A 20,445-nucleotide genomic window follows, 5' to 3' on the forward strand; every position below is an offset into this window, starting at 1 on the left:
TCTGGTGAACACCTGCTCCGTGCGAGATGTCCTGCCGGCCACTGTGCCTGCATCCCAGGGATGGGGGCTGGTTCTGCTCGGTCCTGTATCCAATGACTAATACATATTAGGTTTGTTGAATGAATAAATGAATGAGTATATAATTGAAAGACCTTGTAACGGTTTTAGTGGTAGCATTTTAGTTTCCCCTTCACTGAATATTCTCAGGAGTGCTGTATTGGTTTCCTATTGCTGCTATAACAAATTGCCACAAACTTGGTGACTTAAAACACAAATTTATCATCTTACCATTGTGGTGGTTCAAAGTCCAAAATGGGTCTCACTGGGCTAAAATCAAGGAGGTATTGGCAGGGCTGCGTTCCCTTCTGGAGGCTTTAGAAAAGGCTGTTTCCTTGCCTTTTCCAGCTTCTACAGGCTGCCCTCACTCCCTGGCTCCCGGCTCCTTCCCCATCCTCAAAGCCAGCAACGTTGAGCTGAGCGCTTCTCACGCTACCCTCTTTCCATCTCACATTTGTAAGAACCTTGTAATACATGGGGCCTATACGGATAATCTGGGATATTCTCCCCATCTCAAGGTAAGCTGATTAGCAACCTAAATTCCATCTGCTAGCTTTATTTCCCTTTTGCTACATAACCTAACATATTCACATGTTCAGAATTTGGTATGTGGCTCTCTTTGGGGGACCATTATCCCACTTCCCACAGGTGCTTAGCCTGCAATTTAGAGCAACTGCCACAAGGGGGCAAAAGTGAATTCATTTTAGCTTCACTCTCCAAATGGTCAGGCTCTCTACAGGCAGGGCTGACAGAAAAAAACCTAGCTAAACATTTCCACTCTGTTCTGCTTTTATTTTTCCCCAGTAAGAACTAGAACTTTATTAAAACAGCAACACATGTAATGTGATTTTGTGTTATGCATGATGTCCGCCAGTGAGAAGCTCCGCATTGCAAAATGTGTTCACATATAACCTAAAAAGATGGTAAACCTGGGAAGCCCGGGGCAGGAAGGGGTCTAGGGAACGAGGAAGTACATGGCCTGCTTATTGGAGCCTCAGCTCTCACCCAGCTGCTCAAGACACTGGCATGGTCCCTCCCATCTTGAGGCCTCAATTTCCCCATCTTAAAAGTGGAGAGCAGGCCGGGCGCAGTGGCTCATGCCCGTAATCCTAGCACTCTGGGAGGCCGAGGCGGGAGGATCGCTCAAGGTCAGGAGTTCGAGACCAGCCTCAGCAAGAGTGAGACTCTGTCTCTACTAAAAATAAAAAGAAATTAGCCGGACAACTAAAAAATATGTAGAAAAAATTAGCCGGGCATGGTAGCGCGTGCCCGTAGTCCCAGCTACTCAGGAGACTGAGGCAGGAGGATCACTTCATTCCAGGAGTTTGAGGTTGCTGTGAGCTAGACTGACACCATGGCACTCTAGCCTGGGCAACAGAGCGAGACTCTGTCTCAAAAAAAAAAGTGGAGAGTTGGTCACAATGGCTGCCTGTGATGGGAGGTTCCAGGGCCAGGCTGGAGACTGGGCACCACCACCCCCACCTGCTCTGTGAGGTCACAGTGCCGACTGTTCAACATGACCTGGGCAGATTCCACATGGCACCTCCCAGGAGATGCTCAGCGGCAGCAGCAGCAGCAGCAGCCACTTCCTCCTCGCCAACTCCACGAGATCGCCCAATCCTAGCGAAGGAATCGATGCCACGGTCCTCAAGGAGCCCCGGGGACCCGGGCTGCCCACCCGAAAATGTGGCCCACGGTGCCAGGCCCAGGAGGTGAGGATGCAGGCCCTCTCTCTGCCTGGCCCTTTGCAGGTTATGAGTGCTGTCCCTCTGCCCTCCTTAGAAGTGAGCGGGCATCGTCAACCGCACTTTACAGATGCGGCAGCTGACACCAGAGAGGTTTGACGATGGCTTTCCCCAAGTCTCCCAGCCAGTAAGTGGTGGAGCAGCCATCCTTTCGGCGCAGTTTATTGAGCACCTACTGTGTGCTGGGCACTGCACAGAGAACTGGGAGCACAGTGTTGCACCAGCCCAATGTGCTCCCTGCCCTCAGGGAGCTCACAGTCTAGTGAGGGACGGACACGAAACAAGGACACAAGTATTTCTGCTGTCTTTATCTGTCGGGAAGCCTCTGGTAAGAGGCAGGTGACAGCAATTCCAACTCAGAGTGATGCCTACCTCTGGGCCCCCCAAATGGGATGTATCTCTCCAGAGGGTATACAAAACCATCCATTGGGGTGAGGGAAGAAAGTATTAGAACTTGAATGTATATTTTTTTAGCTTATCCTCTCTTAGTTTATATTCCTCAGAAATGTATAAATGAATCTGTACATTCAGAAAGAGTAAATAATATATTAGCACAATTAGGCATATATCTAATTTCTTCATAAATAAATATAAATAGACTGGGGGTATAATAAAACACATTTGGGGACCTTTGCCTTAAGAAATAAAGAAAATGTTTTTATCTCACATACTAAGAGGCCCCAAGGCATGGTGGCTCCAGAGTGCGTTAGTTCCGCAGTTCTGCATTGTCACTCAAGACCCAGGTTCCTGCCACTGCTTTGCTCTTCCTTTTGCTCCCCTTGCAGTCAAAAGATGGCCACCACAGTTCTGGGTGTCACGCAGAAACGTGGCTGTCTAGGATGGAAGGACAGTGGGTATCATTTCCTGTGGGCATTAAAGAAATCTTTTCCCCAAGTCCCATACCCTCATAGCCACCCCCTACCCCCACCCCGCCTCTCCGCTGCAGACCTCCCTCACCTTGAACCAATCATGGCCAAGGAATGGGCTTCAACCAGTCAGGATGGTCTAAAATCACATGGAGTAGGAGTGGACAAAGGAACAAAACCAGGCTTCTGCCAGCCTCTGGGACATGGTGACAACCACCTGTGACTGCCACAGCAATCCTGAGTCCTTTCCTCAATAAGGACCTGGATTTCGGGTCAGCCAGACCTGGGTGTGTCCCGGACTCATAGGCTGGTGGTCTTGGGCAAACTTCCCTGTAACTTAGTTTATCTGTCTGGAATGTGGTGACACCGTGCTCCTTGTAAATTACGAAATGCTATTGTGAATCCTGTCATCCCCAGGGCCGCCCAGCGAGGCCGGAACGCCTGCAGGATAATAGAGGACTCCTCCCCGAACCTGAGTGAGCAGGGAGGGGAGCTCTGGGGTCTTCCCAGCAAGGGGCAGGGGCAGACGGACAGGGACGCTCACACCGAGCTCTGGGCACTGCCCAGGTCTCTGCAAGACCATACCCCAGAGGCCGGCAGTGACGTGACAGTCCTGTGCTCTCCGCAGATGACGCCTTCCTGCTGCCTGTCCGCATCAATGCTCCAGCTCTGGGCCTGACTCAGTGCATGCTGGGATGTATGTGTACGTATATACGGAAGAACCTCCCTGGCCATCAGCGTGGGCCTGGGGAGAGAGCCCAGCGTCAGGCCGGGCTGAGGGGGATGCTAAGGCCTGCCCTGGGCTAGGGGTGGTAGGGAGCTGCGGGGGGTGCTCTGGAGGTCTAGTCAGAGGTGGCATCCCAGCCGGGATCTCTCTGGTGGGAGGGACACTTGCCATCTGGAAGAGTTGACAGCCAGCCCTCCTCTCCTCTGCCGGCCTGGCCACTGCTGCCATCCGTCCATCCCTCCCTCGAGTCACTCACCAACTCGCCTTCACTTGTTGCCAGCCACACCCGCCCGGTCATCTCCCTGCCATCCTCTCAGCCACCTTCCCATTCACCCGTCCTCCAAGCCGGCCATCCTCTCCTCTGTTCTTCCACCCACCCATGTACTACCCCCCGCCTTCCCACCCATCCCGAACCCCTACTTTTTGCCTCGCTCCATGCTGGGCATCCAGAAGAACCAGCCAAGGCCCGTGGCCTTGCCCAGCTCCTGGTGTCTGGGAGTCGGCACAGGCACATTCCGGCCGTTCGGGGCCAGCGGTGGCAAGCATTGCTCACCCACGGGACCCACGCTCACTCCAGGCCGGCGCCTACCCACAGGCAGAGCCAAAGGCTTTCCTGGGCTCGAGCCGCAGATTGAGAGGGTCTCCCAGCTCCGGGCCGCCCCCGCCCCCCCGCCAGGCCCAGGACAGTCGGCGAGTCCTCATACTGGGACAAAGATGAGAGTGCGGTGACTCTGCTGCTCTGTCTCCTCTGCAGCCTGGGTCACCTTCGTGGCCTGCTTCCTGAGAACTCAGGCCCAGCAAGTCCTGTTCAACACCTGCAGGTGAGCGGGGGTGGGGGGCGATGGGGGCTGGGGACGGACAGCTGGAGACCATAGCAGCCCTCCATTGGTTTGGACCTCCCCTTGGTAGCCAGACCAGATAGCTATCCCAGACCTGGCTTTCATCAAATCCTCCCACCAGAACCCACTGTGGCTCCCATTGCTCCAGCCCCTCCTTCCAAGCTGCCCTCACTCTGCTTCCTGCTGTGGACCCACACCGGGCCAGCAAGGCTAGGGTGGTCACTCCCTGGACACCCCATTCCCCTCCGCACCTCCAAGCCTTTGCGCGTGCTGTTCTTCCCGCCGGGAGTGCCCGTCCCATTTTCCCTTCACCCTTCCTGTCCACGTAAATGCCTCTGAGTTCCAGCACGGCTGTGCGCCTCATTCATTCATTCACAGTCTACATTTTACACGTCTCCTTGATGCCTACTCTGGGCCCAGCCTCGGCCCCCACCACTCATGAGCTCCCGGTCAGGCGGGAAAGGCAGACCCCAAAACAGTGCCAGGCTGGGAGTGTTGACGCTGGAGGGCTTAGGAGGAGGGGACACTTGAGCTGAGTCCTGAAGGATGCGTTCACCAGGGAGAGAAGAAGGGGGGAGCAAACAGCACGCTGCGGAGAAAGGAGTGAGGAGGAGGAGGGTGCACTCTAGCCAGGGACTTGCCAGCCCCGCCTCGGCCACCACTTCCCTGTCTTCCAGATGCAAGCTGCTCTGCCAGAAGGTCATGGAGAAGACAGGTGTCCTGGTCCTCTGTGCTTTCGGTGCGTCCCCGGGGCCCTGCCCAGTCCCAGGTCAAAGTAGCCCAGGGCTCTGCACCGACTATAGGACACTGGACAAGACACTGCTCCTCTGTGCGACTCAGTTTCCCCATCTGTCTGATGGGTGTTGCTGTGAGGATTAAATGAAATGATGACCAAGAACACTTTTTGGAGGCCCAGAAATGCTTTGAAAACTGTAAAGCTCTCTCCAAACCACGTTATGACAACTGTCATTCCCTCTTTCTGGGTTTCTGTGGCTTCTTTTCAGCCACCACCCCGCCCCCCACGTCACAGCTTGGCTTTCCCAAGCAAAGGGATCTCCCCTCCACTCAAGTATACTGGTCTGGAGGTGGGGGCGGGGGGCAGGGAGGGAGGGAGAACCAGCTCCCCACAGGAAAGTGAGCAGCGAGTCCAAGGGAACTTCCTGCTTTAACTCAACACATAGGACTTTTTCACGTAACGGCTTTCTTGAGATATAATTCACATGCCATAACGTTCACCCTTTTAGAGCATACAATTCAGTGGTTTTTAGTGTATCCACAAGGCTGTGCAACCATCACCATTATCAAATTCTGGAATATTTTCACCAACTAGAAAAGAATCCCCCAGCCCCTGGCAGTCACTCCTTGTTCCCCGCCACCCCCCCCAACCAGCCCTAGGCAAGCACTGATCTATTTTCTGTCTCTATCTGTTGATTTGCCCATTCTAGACATTTCGTATAATTGGGTAAAACACTATGTGGCCTCTGTGGCTTTTTTCACTTAGCACAATGTCTTCAAAGTCTATCCATGTTGTAACACGTACCGGTACTTCATTGGTTTTCATGGCTGAAAATGTTCCACTGTATGTTTATCCGTTCTTCAGTTGATGGGTACTAGGGTTGTTTCTGCTTTTTGGCTGTTACTAATAGTGCCACTGTGAACATTCCTGTACAATGTTTGTGTGGACATGTTTTCAATTCTCTTGTGTGTATACCTGGCTCATATGGTAACTCTATGTTTAACTATTTGAGGAACTAACAAACTGTTTTCCAAAGTGGCTGCACCATTTTACATTCTCACCAGCATGTATGAGAGTTCCAGTTTCTCCACTTCCTCACCAATATTTGCTATTATCTGTTTTTTTTCTTATAGCCATCCTAGAGGGTATGAAGTGGTATCTCATTATGGTTTTGATTTGCATTTCCCTAATGAATAGTGATACTGAGCATCTCCCCCTGTGTTCATTGGCTATTTGTGGATATTCTTTGGAGAAATGTCTATTCAGCTCCTTTGCTCATTTTTTAATTGGGTTATTTGTCTTTTTATCACTGAGTTGTAAGAGTTCTTTATATAGTCTGGATACAAGTCCCTCAACAGATACATGATTTACAGATATTTTCTCCCATTCTGTAGGTTGTCTTTTCACTTTCTTGTTGGTTTCATTGGTAGCATAAAATTTTTGAATTTTGATGGAGTCCAAGTTATCTATGTTTTCTTTTATCATTTGTGCTTTTGGTGTCATATTTAAGAAATCACTGCCTAGCTCAAGGTCACAAAGATTTATTCCTATGCTTTCCTCTAAGAGTTTTATAGTTTTAGCTCTTACATCTAGGTCCATGATCCATTTTTCAGTTAATTTTCATACATGGTACGAGGTAGGGGTTCAACTTCATTCTCTTAAATGTGTATATCCAGTTGTTCCAGTACTGTTTGTTGAAAAGACCATTCTTTGCCCCGTTAAATTGTCTTAGCAGCCTTGTTGAAAATCAACATATATGTGGCCATAAATGAGAAGGTTTATTTCTGGACTCTCAATTCTGTTTCACTGATCTAGTTGTCTGACTACTGTCAAGACTACCTGGGATTGATTGCTGTACCTTTGTAGTAAGTTTTAAAATCTTGAAGTGTAAGTCCATCAACTTTTTGTCCTTTTTAAAGATTGTATTGGCTATTATGGATTCCTTAGATTTCCGTATGAATTTTAGGACCAACTCTTCCCTTTCTGTGGAAAAGGTCAATGGTATTTTGATAGGGATTGCATTGATCTGTAGATGAATTTAAAGAGTATTGTCAACATATTCAGTCTTCCAATCCATGAACATGGGACATCTTTCCATTATTGATGAATATCTCTATGTCTTCTTTAATTTATTTCAAAGATGTTTTGTTCTTTTCAGAGTATAAGTGTTGCACTTATTTTGTTAAATTATTCCTAAGTATTTTATTCTTTGTGATGTTATTGGAAATGAAATTGTTTCTTAACTTCATGTTCAGATTATTCACTGCTAGTGTATAGAAATACAATTGATTATTTGTATCTTGATCTTGTATCCTGCAACCCTGCTGAACTCAATTTTTAGTTCTGACACTAGACAAGACACCTAATCTTGGATACCTTAGAATTCTATATGCAAGATCATGTCATTTACAAATAGAGGTAGTTTTACTTTTTCCTATGTGATAATCTAAATGCCTTTTACATCGTTTTCTTGACTAATTGACCTGGCTAGGACCTCCAGTACCATGTTAAATAGAAATAGCAAGAGCAGACATCCTTCTCTAGTTTCTGATTGTTGGGTAGAAAGCATCCAGTCTTTTGCCATTAAATAGGATATTAGCTGTGGGTTTTTCATAAATGACCCTTATCAGGCTGAGTTAGTTCTCTTCTATTCCTAGTTTGTTTCATGTTATATCAAGAACAAATAAGTTTTAAAGGCTTTTATATAATGGTTCCAATGGTGGTATTTCAGTCGGCATGGAGATCATAAAATGCGGAATGTCTTCTTCTCTTTCCCATTATTCCCAGTAGGGTTGGGACAGGGGAGGGGGAGAAGACACAGATTATTTGGTTTATGTGACACATATTATGTATATGCTATCATTTGATCATGAAGTGGATATTACTGTTATTCCAATTTTACAGAAGAGGAAACTGAGATACAGGGAGATTAAGTAACTTCTCCCTAAGTTGCACAAGGCTAGCGAGTGGCAAAACTGGGATTTCGGCCCAGAGGCCTTGACTCCAGAGCCTCAGCTCTTCACCTTCCGTATTAAATGGCTCGCTCTTACTCTCATGGCTCCACAGGATTCTGGATGTTTTCTATTCACTTACCATCGAAAGTGGAAGTCTGGCAGGTGAGTGTGTGCCCTCTTCAGGCCCCGCAGCTGACTGGTCTCACCCTAGCCAGCCAGTGTCACCTCCATAGCTCCCCTCATTCTCACCAAATCCAGACCCAGCTGCTGACTTATCCCAGATCCAAAATTCTGCCTTTGTCATGCCACCCGCCTAGAAACCATCTGTTCTGCCCAACGTGACTCTCAAAGACCAGATGCAACAGTCCCTCCTCCAGGATGGCTCTCCTGTCAGTCATTCCCAGAAACGACCCACCTCAAGTGGGATAGTGAGAACAGGGAACACATTGCTCTACTGAGGGCACTTTGTTCTTCTGCTTAAATGAAATGATACCCATTTGCTTTGTGATTCCTGGGGAGGAAGGAGGAGGAAGTAAGTGGCCAGATCTCCCTGTTGGAGGACAGCAAAAAGTCTCAGAAGGCCTTGGAAAGGGGATCTGAGAGGCCTGTCCCTCCCTCACCTCTCCTCCCCCTTATGAACTCCTTCATATCCTATAAATGTCATATCCTCTAGAAACACTGCCAGAGGTGGTCACATTGCCCTCTTTCCTCCCATAATTTTCTGTAATCATGACTGTGTCCCCAACTGTGCTGGCAGCTTCTTGAAGGAAGAAGCCAGGTCTGATTCATGCCAGCAATGTCCAGCTCAGTGCCAAGCACAGGGTTGCCATTATCAATGCTGGATGACTGGATGGCCAGATGGGAATGTCAGTGGAGGAAGAATAGATGGGAGGATGGATGACTAGATGGATAGGAGGTTTGGTGTGGTGGATATAGGGCTGGGGGAGAGATGGGAGGATAGATGAATAGGTAAATGGGAGAATGGATGGATGAGATAGTGGATAGATTGGAGGGCAGATGAGACAGATGAATGAGTGGGTGGGTGAGTTAATAGATGGGTGTATGAATCGAGTAGGGTGTATGGATAGAAGAGTAGATGGATGGGGTGTGGATGGATAGATTAAAAGAAGAGTAAATCAGAGTTGGATAAATGAGTGCATAGATGAATGGAAAAGCAAACAGGAAGGTGGATGAATGGATGGATTTATGATTGTGAGAAAATGGATGGATGAAGCTCTATTGGGCCAAGATTAGGCCATCTGAAGAAGATCCCTTGCTTTTCTCAACACTCCACCAGGATGACAGCATAAATAGTCCACTGCAGAGCTTGAGGTAAGAGTAATCATTTGAGTAGTCATATAATTACCTAAAACCAGAGATACAGCCAGAATCTGGAGTATAATGGAAAAGAATATAGGCTCTGCAGTCAGACCAACCTGGGTTTAAATCCTAGCTCCCATACCTCCCACCTGAATGACCTTATGCAAGTCATTTAATCTCTCTCCCTTTGACTACTCATTTATGAGATGAGGCATAACGCCCACCTTGCTCTGGGTAGTTATGGGCATTAAAGAGGATGAAAAGTTCTTGAATAGTTCCTGGTGCATAGTCAGTACTTGGCAAATGGTAGCTGAGAAGAAATTTTAACCAACAAGACACCACTTGGTGTCAGCATCCTTAATTGCAGACAAAATACTCAGGAATATTTGGAAGGGCTTAAGGATGTTCCAAGCAGAAGGAAGAGAATGAGTAATGCTTTAGAGATAAGACCCTGCTGGGGGTGAGGTGGTTAGGGATGGGCCCAAGAGAGTGGAAGAATCTGGAGCTAGTTCTTTGAAGGATAACTAGCAAAGAGGGAATCTGAGGGTAACAACAGCACCATCACAAATTAATTTGTTCTTATTCTCACTCCTTCCTGATAAGGATGTACCAGGAGAAAGTGCGACATCACACTGGAGAAATCCAGGACCTCCGAGGTAGCATGAACCTCCTTATTGCCAAGCTCCAGAAGATGGAAGCCATGTCAGATGAGGTGAGATGCTGGCCATCCTGTCCCAAACACCTAATTTACCTTTATTTGATGCCCTGTTTCCTCTATCCCAAGTCTTCTTTCCTGGTTTTATCCCTCATTTTGATGGAGTACATCCCTCAATGACTTCCTATAAAACAGTGAAGGAAAAAGTATATTTATTTTTTTAGAACTTGCATGTTTAAAAACACCTTTATTCTACCCTTGCACTTGATTGATAGTTTGGCTGGGTATAGAATTCTAGATAGGAAATTGTATCTCCTGATAATTTTGAAGGAAGCTCACCACTGTATTCTATAAAGTTTGTACTGTTGCTATTGAGAAATCTAATGCCACTCTTATTATTGATCTTTTGAGTGTGGTCTGTTTTGGTTTTTTTTAATCCCTAGGAGCTTGAGAACAGTCCTGGCACATGGTAGGGGCTTTATAGATCTCTCTAACCCTCACAACACCCTCCAAACAGTGAGAGGTAGACATGGTTATTGTCCCCATCTTACAGAAGAAAATTGAGGCTTGGAGGGGCAGTAAATTGCCCACAGCCCCCTAGCAGTAAAGGTCTGCCTGATTGCTGAGCCCTTAACCTCATTGAGACTCCAGGACCCTCATGTGACATCTGGTCACTGGTAAACCCTATGGATGGGTGAGGGGTGGCTCTCTGCAGCCTGGGCTTCCTCACAGCACAGCGACTGGGCAGCCCTGTGCGCACCCAGCCATGGACTTCCGCAGACGGGGGTAGGCTGTCAGGGAGAAGAGGGTGTCCTGCAGCACCTGTCACCTGCTGTGGACACGCGTGAGGGGATCATGATCTGGAAGAACGTGCCAGTGCACAGCTGGTGTTTTCTGCCTTCTCAGCAAAAAATGGCCCAGAAAATAATGAAGATGATACAAGGAGATTACATTGAAAAGCCGGACTTTGCCCTGAAGTCTATAGGTGAGTGACCTCCCCCCCCCATCTGCCCACCTCAGGATAGAGGGGACCTGGGCAGAGGGAGGCCTCCTGGGGGGACATTTGGGCTGAGACTTGGTGAGGAGGGAGCATGATTCCAGATCAAGGGACATAACGCAGAAGACGCCCCCCGAAGAGCCCCTCAGGAGCAAACGCAGGGACGATCCTGGCCGGGCAGCAGTGGCCGGTGCGGGCACCCCAGGCTCAGTGAAATGTGGGGCCAGCACTTTGACGTATTAACTCACGGCAGCACCAGGGAAGCCCTGTGAAGCGAATGCTGCTATTACTGCTGTGACTGCTACTATTGCTGCTCCCATTTCCCAGAGGGGAACACTGAGTTCCAGAGAGGGCCAGTGAGCCATCCAAAGTGCTCGTCTGGCTCATAGGGAGTGCCCAGTCATGGGGTCCCCTCCACCAGGCAGGAGCCAGGCTGCTCGACTGAGACCCACCTCCCCGCCATACAGGAGCCAGCATCGACTTTGAGCACACATCGGCCACCTACAACCACGACAAGGCGCGCTCCTACTGGAACTGGATCCGGCTGTGGAACTACGCGCAGCCCCCGGACGTGATCCTTGAGGCAGGCAGATGGCAGGGGCGGGGAGAGCAGCAGGGGCGTGGTCAGGCAGGGTCTGGGGACCAGAGCTGGCAGCAGAGGTTGGGGGTGGGATCAAAGGGGGCGGTTCAGGGGCAGGGTTAGAGGCAGGAGCAGGAGACAGAGATGGGGCAAGGGCAGGGGGCAGAGGGGGACAACTGACACGGTGTGGGCTGGAGAGAAGGCGGGGCGGGGGCAGGACAGAGAGCAGGGCCCACTGCGGTTGGGGCCAGGGGCAGGACACAGGGCAACCTGCTCTTGGCACTGGAAGGGGCCAGACGCCCCAGCCCTTAAGGGTCAGGGAACCCTCAGAGCCACCCTGGGGACGGGCCTGTGATATACTCATTTTGCAGAGGAGACTGAGGCTCAGAGTCAGGTCACTTGACTGCAGCCACACAGCTGGTCACTGGCATGTGGCAGAGCCAGAATTCAAACCCGAGCTTTTCACGCCTTGGGAATCCTGCCTCACCGAGGAGGAAACTGAGGCCCAGAGTGAGGAAGGCGCTTGTCCGGGTCACAGAGCAAGTGCCTTTGCTCAGCAAACACCAGCCGAGCATCTCGTCCTGATGGCCAGCCCTGGGGGTGCCAAGGCCACAGGGGACTTGTCTGTGGGCTCCATCGTCAAGGAGCCCCAAGAGCTCTGCCCTCGGGGTCAGGCTGGGGCAGCGGCCTTGCCCAGCTGGGTGGGGAGTCCTCCTGGTGTTCGTCAGGCAGAGGGAACGGCAGGGCCCAGGCCAAGCGCGCGTCCAGGGAGTGCAGAGTGACTGGCAGACCCAGGCCAGGGAGGGCTACAGTCCGGTTAGAGCAGAGGTGAGAGGCGGCCCCGCAAAGACTCTGGGCCTCGGCCCTTCTCCCCTCTCCATCCTGACCAAGCTCCCTCCAGCTCCCACGTCGCCAAGCCTGGCTCAACACTGGGCCCTCTCTGTGCTGTTCCCTCAGCTCACTTTCCCAGCTAACTCCTAATGTCCCTTGTCCCAGCTCCCCCAGGAGGCCTTCCCCAGGAGGCCACACCCCTCTGCACCCCCATCCTAGCATCTACTGTTCCAGATAAGGACTGTCCACGCTGTGTCTCCAAAAAGCTCAGGACCTACTAAATGAGTGCCTTTGCTGTGTGATTCTGGCCAAACTCTTTCCCTCTCTGGGCCTCTGTTTCCTCTTTATGGGGCAGGAGATTGTAGTGGTTCATGGCAAGCTCCAGGGTCAAAGGGCCTGGGTTGCACTTCCAGCTTCGCATGGCCCCGGACCAGTCATTTCCCTGCTCTGTCCCTCAGTTTCCTCATCTGTAAAACGGGGGTGGTAATGGTGCCTCAGTCATGGGGTGATGGTCAGACCATGTAAGGAATGACGGGAGGGATGGATGGATGGATGGATAGATGAATGAATGAATGAAGCAGACCCCTACACTCACTTTGCTGGGATCAAGGGGCTTGTCCTTGCCATAAACAGTCAGGGGAGACCCCTACAGGGGGTAGCACTTGAGCCACATTTTGTAGACAAGGACTGGCTCATCTGGGAGGACCTAGAAAGTGTAGGGGATGCAAGGTAGGATGAGGAAAGCTCCCCTACACCCCATCACCCCGCCTCGCACCTGCTTCTTCTAGCCCAACATGACCCCTGGCAACTGCTGGGCCTTCGAGGGCGATCGAGGCCAGGTGACCATCCGACTGGCTCAGAAGGTCTACCTGTCCAACCTCACACTGCAACACATCCCCAAGACCATCTCACTGTCGGGCAGCCTGGACACCGCCCCCAAGGACTTTGTCATCTATGTGAGCACTCCCCAGCAGGGAGCGATGCTCAACCTCATGATGGTGGCATTGCAGGCCTGCGATAAACAGTGTCTGCACAGCTCATGCAGGCTAGAGGGCTGGATGTGGCTTGGTTAAGGCTGGGAGTGGCTGGGGACAGCGGGTCAGCTCTCAGCCTTCAAGGGTAGGGGAGAAGCAGCTACTCTATTTCAACCCAAGCTTTTCAGAGCCAAGACATTGAGCCCCCATCTGGCTTAGAAGTTCCAAAGAATTATCTGGATCTCCTCAGTAAAATGAGGCCCAGACAAGGGTTGGGGACACCCCCTAATACTGCAAGTCAATGGCAAAGTTAGAAGTAGACCCTCAGCCCCTGACTCCCAGCCCTGTGCTCTTTCCTGTGCATTACACTGTGCTGCAATGGAATGGTGCCCAAGTAGGTGAGGAGCTCCCCATCCTGGGAGGTGTGCAAGTCTCAACCGGAGAAGGGAGACACCCTTGAAGGCCCTGCTCGTATCTGACACCTTGTCCTCGGTTCTGCTTCCACAGGGCATGGAAAGCTCCCCCAAGGAGGAGGTGTTCCTGGGGGCATTTCAGTTTCAGCCAGAAAACACCATTCAGATGTTCCCACTCCAGGTACCTGAGAAAAGCTGCCTGTGCTGAGCACCTGCCGAACGTGCGCTGTGTGCAGGCTTTACCCAGGGGACCCTACTTCCCCCCCTCCAGCCCTGGGAGGAGCCCAGTCGTTACTAACCCACTCGACAGGCAAGAAAAACTGAGGCTCAGAGAGATGGAGCCACTGCTCAGGGCCAAGAGCAGGACCCCAGGGAAATCAGCCCGACCCCTGGTCGTCCTCCATGCCCCCTATCTGCCCCAGAGCCCTCTTGCTGCACTCCTCCCGGGGACGGCAGTGTGGAGCAAGAGGTGCCCATCTGGCAGGGGTTGCTGGCTCCAAAGGTAGAGTCTGCATACTGGGCGACCCCCTCATCAGCACCTGACCCAACCACAGGTGAGGAAACTGAGGCCTAGAGGGGAGGAGTTGGGGACAGGAGGAGGACCCAAGGGGTGGCTCCTGGAATGGCCATGGAGCTTGACAGGGCGAGTGGGAAAGAGGCCATTACTTGCACAAATCGCAGCCCAACCACAAATTACGTGTGAGATTGGGCCATTCCTTTCCTCACTGGAGCCTCAGTCTCCCCTTCTGTAATTCCCTGGGAGGCTGAAACCATCCGGCGGGATCTTGAAGGCCAAGTCTGCCCCTGCAGATGGGGAGGGGGCTGCGCTCACAGAGCCTCTGTCACGGGCTGGGTGCGGGTGAGCTGCCTGGCCCCAGGATCACATTTCATGCCCACAGCAATCCTGGAAGCAGATAGTCCCACTCCCACGTGACAGAGGGGGAAACCGAGGCCCAGAGAGGCATGGGGGCTTGCCCAGGGTCCCACAGCAGATACGCTGTAGGGCCCCAAGGCTGGGACATTCCCAACCACAGTATGTCTGTCCTTCCGGCCTTAGCACCTTCCACACAATCCCTTGAGTGTTGACTTGCTATGTGGCCTTGGGACAGTCCATTCCCCTCTCCGGCCTTGGTTCCCCACCTGTGAAATGGGAGAGTTCCCTTCCACTCCCAGATGCCCCTCTGGACGGTGGGGGAGGGGGTGGTCTGGGAGTGAGCTGCCCTGTGTCCGATTCTCTCTTCTAGAACCAGCCGGCCCGGGCTTTCAGTGCAGTCAAGGTGAAGGTCTCCAGCAACTGGGGGAACCCGCGCTTCACCTGCCTGTACCGCGTGCGAGTGCACGGCTCTGTGGTGCCCCCAAAAGAGCAGTCTGACTAGACCCCCCTCCCTGAGAGAGATTAAAGTTTATTCTTTGCCCCAGCCCCGGTCTGAGTGTCTTGTGGCCCCAAAGAGGGAGAGTGGCAAGCATTTGCCGTCTGAGCATGACGGCTGTCGATCGTTGATCACACGCGGGGTGCCCAAGCACCTTCGCCGCAGCCCAGGATGCCCCATTTCACAGGCGGGGACAGGGAAGCCTCCAGGCAGTGAAGTGACTTGCCGGAGATGACAGGCAGGAAGTGGCAGCCCCAGGATTCAAGCCCGGGCAGTCTGGCTCCTGCACACGAGAGGCCTCTCTGGCTTCAGATAAGCTCTGCCCTGACCCGTGTGCGACCTTGGGCAAGACCCCGTCCTTTTGGGACCTCCGTCCCCCCTTCTGTATAACAGGGACAGAATGGCTGTTATATCAGATGAGGCGGTGGGTGAGAGGTCCCGCCCCCGCCCACTGTGGAGAGTCTCAGCGTCATCCAGGCGATTGACCGCAGGACGCTGGGCAGGAGAGACCCTCTCCAGACCTCAGTTTTTCCAAAAGTTTCTGTTTCCCGGTCTTCAGCCGCTGATGTTTTTTCTGCATAATCTTTACATAGCCGAGTCCCACCTGTTTTAGCATTTATTTGAGATCTTACAGAAGTTCTGAAAACAGTATCTACCGCCACTATCTACTGCGACTCTGCCCACGAAGCTCTCAGCACAGAGCATCTAGGACAGGAGGTGCTGGGTAAATGATCACTGAGGTTAGTGCCAACCTCTGGCCCCAGACAGGCAGTAGAAGGCCCAGTCCTCCCAGAGGGGGTGGCACTGGCTCTCAGGAGGGCCCCAGAATGGGGCAGGCTGGCCCAGCTGGACTGGCAACAGGAACCAGAGCCTGCCGGGGAGGGAATTCCTAGCAGGCAGAGGTCCAGTTGGCATTGAGAAGGGCGGATTGATCAGAAATACACTGTCTCCAGCCAGAGCACCCTGCACAGGCCCCTGCCCTGCTGCAGATCCACCCCTCTGGCCACCTGCCAGGCTTCCGTGCCAGCCCCGCCTCCCCCAGCACCTGGCCCCAGGGCCTGCTCTCCCGTGGTCCCCACAGTGGAACGGGCTTCAAGGGGTCACCTCATGCTCCTGCCGCTCCCCACCCCTCCCAGCAATCAGTGGACCTGAAGCCACACACTTCCAGCAACTTCCTGGCATCATTTTGGCAGTTTTTATGCAAACCATTCCTGTTATTTAAAAAGCCAGATCATACTAAGGTTTGGTAAAAGCGAGCCCGTAGACACCCCACTGCCTCCCCCAGATGCCCCTCCCAATCTCACTCCTCCTCCAGCTGTTTTCTCCCAGTCGTCTGCCTTGAACTCTGCTTCAATTGTCTTTTGTTCAACAGATTTTCTTGAACATATTATATTACCAATTCAATCTTTTTCTTCATGGCTTCTAATTTGTGTGCATTGTCAGAAAGGCACACTTAAAACTTTGACTGAAACGGTACAAAAGCCATCTATGTAACCAAAATGTTTGTACCCCTGTAATATTGTGAAATTAAAAATAAACAAATATTTAAAAAAAAGAAAGGACATTCCCAGCCCCCAAGTTTATAGAAATATACTCCCATATTTTCTTCTATTAATTTTATCACATATACACATTTTATATATTTATATATATGCACTCTATAATGGATAGCACAACCACAAAATATGGATGTATAAAAGCTCTTTAATGCATCTGGAATTTATTTTTGTGCATGGTGTGAGGTAGGGATCTAATTTAGTTTTTTTTTTTCTTTTTTGAGACAGAGTCTCACTCTGTCACCCCAGCTAAAGTGCTGTGGCATCATCATAGTTCAGAGCAACCTCAAACTCCTGGGCTCAAGGGATCCTCCTGCCTCAGCCTCCTGAGTAGCTGGGACTATAGATGCCACCCTGACATACCCGGCTAATTTTTCTATTTTTAGTAGAGACAGTGTCTTGCTCTTGCTCCGGCTGGTCTTGAACTCCTGACCTCAAGTGATCCTCCCACCTCGGCCTCCCAGAGTGCTAGGATTACAGGCATAAGCAACTGTGACCGGCCGGTGTTTCAAAACCTCCTTGGCTGCTCTCATATCCTTTCTTTTCCAGGCAAACTTTAGAATCAGGTTGTCAAGTTGCATTTTTAAAAGGTGGTTGGACTTGCACTGGTTTTATGTCTGAAGAATAAATCTCTTGGCCATGTCAGCTCTTCTCCTCTCGGAACATGGAATCTTCTCTCTGTTTCTTCTGGTTTTCCCTCAACATCCTTCATTCAGGAAAAGTGTCATCACTTTCTTCGAGTGAATTCGGTACTTTTCCTGCCAGATTGAATCCTGGATATCTTGCCAGTTTTAGGGCTGCGGTCAATGGGATCTTTCACCTCAGTGATGTTCTCTGTGGTTAGGGCTGCTGTGGACGCTTGTGAGGCACTCGCCCTGCCCCATCCCCATCCCCGAGGGCTCAAGTTAACTCTCCCAGGTTCCAGGGGGACAATCATATGGTTCGCAAACTGGGGACGGGGCATCCCCACAGATGTGAGGAATCCGAGGCACGGAAAGATGCAGCAATTTCTGCCGGACCCCACACACTTGCTCTCCCCTCCCGCCCTCCCACAGTCCTTCCAGATCCCAGCAGAGCCGAGAGTGGAGAGCAGAGTGCTGGTTCTGACAGTGCCGCCCCAGGGATGGTGGAGACAGTGGCACAAAGGACAGGATGGGGCAGAGCCCAGCAGGTGCTCAATAGCTGAGTCTCCTTAGTGTATGAAGAGCACCCACTGCATGAGGCTCAGCCCCCTGCTCCCCACTGGCTCCCCCTTCACCTGCCCCACACCCCTGCCCCTCACCCCACACGCCACCCATCCTCCCAGGTGCATGGGGCCAGGGCTGAGCACTGCAGTCCACAGTGCCCTCGAATAGCCCCTCTGCACAGACAAGGACACTGGGGCCCTGTGGGACCCAGTCTCATCCGAGTCTCACCACAGAACCCTGATTCAGCCCAGCAGGGGCAGGGGCCTGCTCCGGCCAAGGGAGGGCTTGTTTCTGGGGCAGACCCTGCAGAGAACAAAGGTGGCCCCTCGGTCCCCCTCCTGCCCACTCCCACTCGAGGCGCGTAATGCACAAGGCTGGCCGCCGCCGTTCAGCCCACCCACTGCACTGGAGCAGAGGCGTGGGCCGCCGGCCAGGGTGCGAATCAGCTCTCTAAGGCGACCAAGACAGAACCGCAGGCACAGAGCGCCAGACCATCCCCCAATGTCCCCAGAGTGGCGCCTCTGATAAGCCCAGCTCAAGCCCCAGGATCTGAGCTAATCCTGCTAATCCCTGGACACCAGGCCCAGCCCGGCTAAGGTCAGGGATGGCGGGGTGGCCTCTGCTCCTCTGAGACTCTGAGACCCCTGGACAGACAGGGGTGAGTGCCCCAGCCATGAGACAGGGCCCTGGGCCCTGCTCCCACCCTATACACCTTTGCTGTGTGGCCTTGAGGGAGGGGCCTGCTGAGCCTCAGTTTCCCCATCTACACCAGATGCTAGTCCTCACCTTCTCCCCGCCAGAGGCGGACTGAGGGCCCGAGACCCCGGTGTGGAAGGCACTGTGGACTGTGAAATGAATGTGAACTGCTACACGCTGAGGGGAGGGACCTACCACGTTCCTTATTCCTCCAAATCAAATCCGGCCCCAAGCCCTCATGCAACCAGGCCAGCGGGAAGTCCCACAGGGTCATTTTGCAGGTCTCTGTCCCTCTCCCAGGGCTCTGAGGACGACTCAGCCTGGAGAGGAGGGGCTGAGGCCGCTGGTCACCATCCACCATGGTCACAGCCAGGGAGCCAAGGCCAGAGGACCCCGTCCACCCCTCTCTTGACCATGGGGCCCAAGGGCTTATGGGAAGCTCTAGGTGGGCTGGAAAGCTGTTCCAGACTCTGGGCCCCGGGGCCCCCACTGCCTTCCCGCCTCTGTGGACACGTGGAGGCTGCTCCTGCCCCCAGCAGCCAACAAAGAACCTCCTGTTCTGCTCGGTTCTCGGGCAGCAGCCCTGGGCAGTGACCTGGGGCTCTGGCTCCAGGAGGAGTCTGACCGGGACGAAGGGGAAGGCAAGCCTCCTGCCCAGGGGTCGGGGAGTTTCTGCCCCCCAGGAGAGGTCTGCGGTGGAGGGCAGCCTCCTTCGCCCCCAGGGCTCAGAAGAGCAAAGCTCCCAGTGCCCCTCCTTCTTACCCTGCCAGCACCACCCATGAAGGCAGCCAAGCAAGGACATTACCTCCTGAAGGCCCCCTGGGGACAGGAGGGAAGTTCCTAGACCATCCCTTCCAGTTAGCATGGGTATGCCAGGAGCCATGCCCAGAGCCATGCCAGGAGGCACTGAGACCTTGGGTTTTGCCAGGGGGATGAGCAATAAAAAACGACAAGTGACAAGCCCCCTTCATGGAGCGCTTGCCCTGCCCGCAGAGCTGGGTGATTCAGGGCTGTGGGATCTAATTCTGGAGTCAGGAAAGGAAAGTCTAGGAGCCCTGGGGCTCCGTGGCTGTGGATCCCCAACGGGGACGAGGCAGAAGGCTTTGGAGTCCCTGCAGGCCGGCAGGGCTAGGCCCCTCCTGTGGGAAGCTGAAGGAGCACAGCGGCAGGCCTGGCTCCCCCCAGCCTCGAGTGGCCCTCCTGGACAGAGCTGGGCCAGAGTGGTGGGCAGAAGTGAGTGTCACCCAAGAAAGGACTTTCTAACAGTCCCACTGCAGCAGGAATGAACCCCCTGTCTCAAGAGGTGTGCAACCCCAGGTGATGGGCAGTTGCTGGTTTTGGAGGTAGCTACTTCCTCCTCTCCCCTCAGCCCCGGACTGTCTGTGGAGTGCCGCCCATCAGGAAATTACATTTCTTATATAAATCTTCAGGGTCACCAGGAGGGGCTTCCTCAATCCCCAGATAAGGCTCAGGGAAGTTTAGCCACTGGCCATGGTCACCCAGCCAGCCTGGGGCAGCACCAGGAGGGCACCCAGTGAGTGTCTTGGGAGGGTGAGCCAGGCTCAGGGGTCGGCCTAGTCTGGGTACCAGTCCTGCTCTGGCTTCCATGCTGGGTGATCTTGGGCAAGTCACTTTCCCTCTCTGAGCCTCTACTCTCTTGTATACAGTGGGGGAAAGACTGCCCACCTCCGGGCGTTCAGCGAGACCTGCAATGCCGGGAGTTGAGCGCGCCACCTCTCCTTCCCCACACGTCCCCTCCTGCATGTCGGCACATCCTGCCACCTCCACCTCCTGCACACAGCCTGAACCCCACTGCCTGCCCTCCGCACCTGGCTCCACCATCATGGCTTTCTTCCCAGCCCTGCTCCAGGCAGACCCTGTTACTCTTCAGCTCCAAACCCCGCAATGGCTCCCACCTCATGCATGGTAAATCCAGACTCTT

At 52.7% G+C, this 20,445-nt stretch overlaps 1 protein-coding gene across 1 annotated transcript; it reads left to right on the plus strand.

Moving 5' to 3' along the window:
* The first annotated feature begins 1,633 nt into the window (after positions 1 to 1,633).
* On the plus strand, positions 1,634 to 15,111 carry SUN5 (Sad1 and UNC84 domain containing 5). Its single transcript, XM_012665761.1, has 13 exons — positions 1,634 to 1,769; positions 3,086 to 3,144; positions 3,297 to 3,371; positions 4,150 to 4,216; positions 4,912 to 4,973; positions 8,037 to 8,086; positions 9,222 to 9,256; positions 9,848 to 9,956; positions 10,806 to 10,884; positions 11,364 to 11,479; positions 13,096 to 13,263; positions 13,789 to 13,875; positions 14,939 to 15,111. The coding sequence occupies exons 1-13, from the start codon at positions 1,693 to 1,695 to the stop codon at positions 15,068 to 15,070; spliced, it is 1,116 nt and encodes a 371-aa protein (XP_012521215.1). The 5' UTR covers positions 1,634 to 1,692; the 3' UTR covers positions 15,071 to 15,111.
* Positions 15,112 to 20,445: the final 5,334 nt, after the last annotated feature.

Source organism: Propithecus coquereli, unplaced genomic scaffold (assembly GCF_000956105.1).
Source record: "Propithecus coquereli isolate 6110/MARCELLA unplaced genomic scaffold, Pcoq_1.0 Scaffold122, whole genome shotgun sequence".
Classification (NCBI taxonomy): Eukaryota; Metazoa; Chordata; class Mammalia; order Primates; family Indriidae; genus Propithecus; species Propithecus coquereli.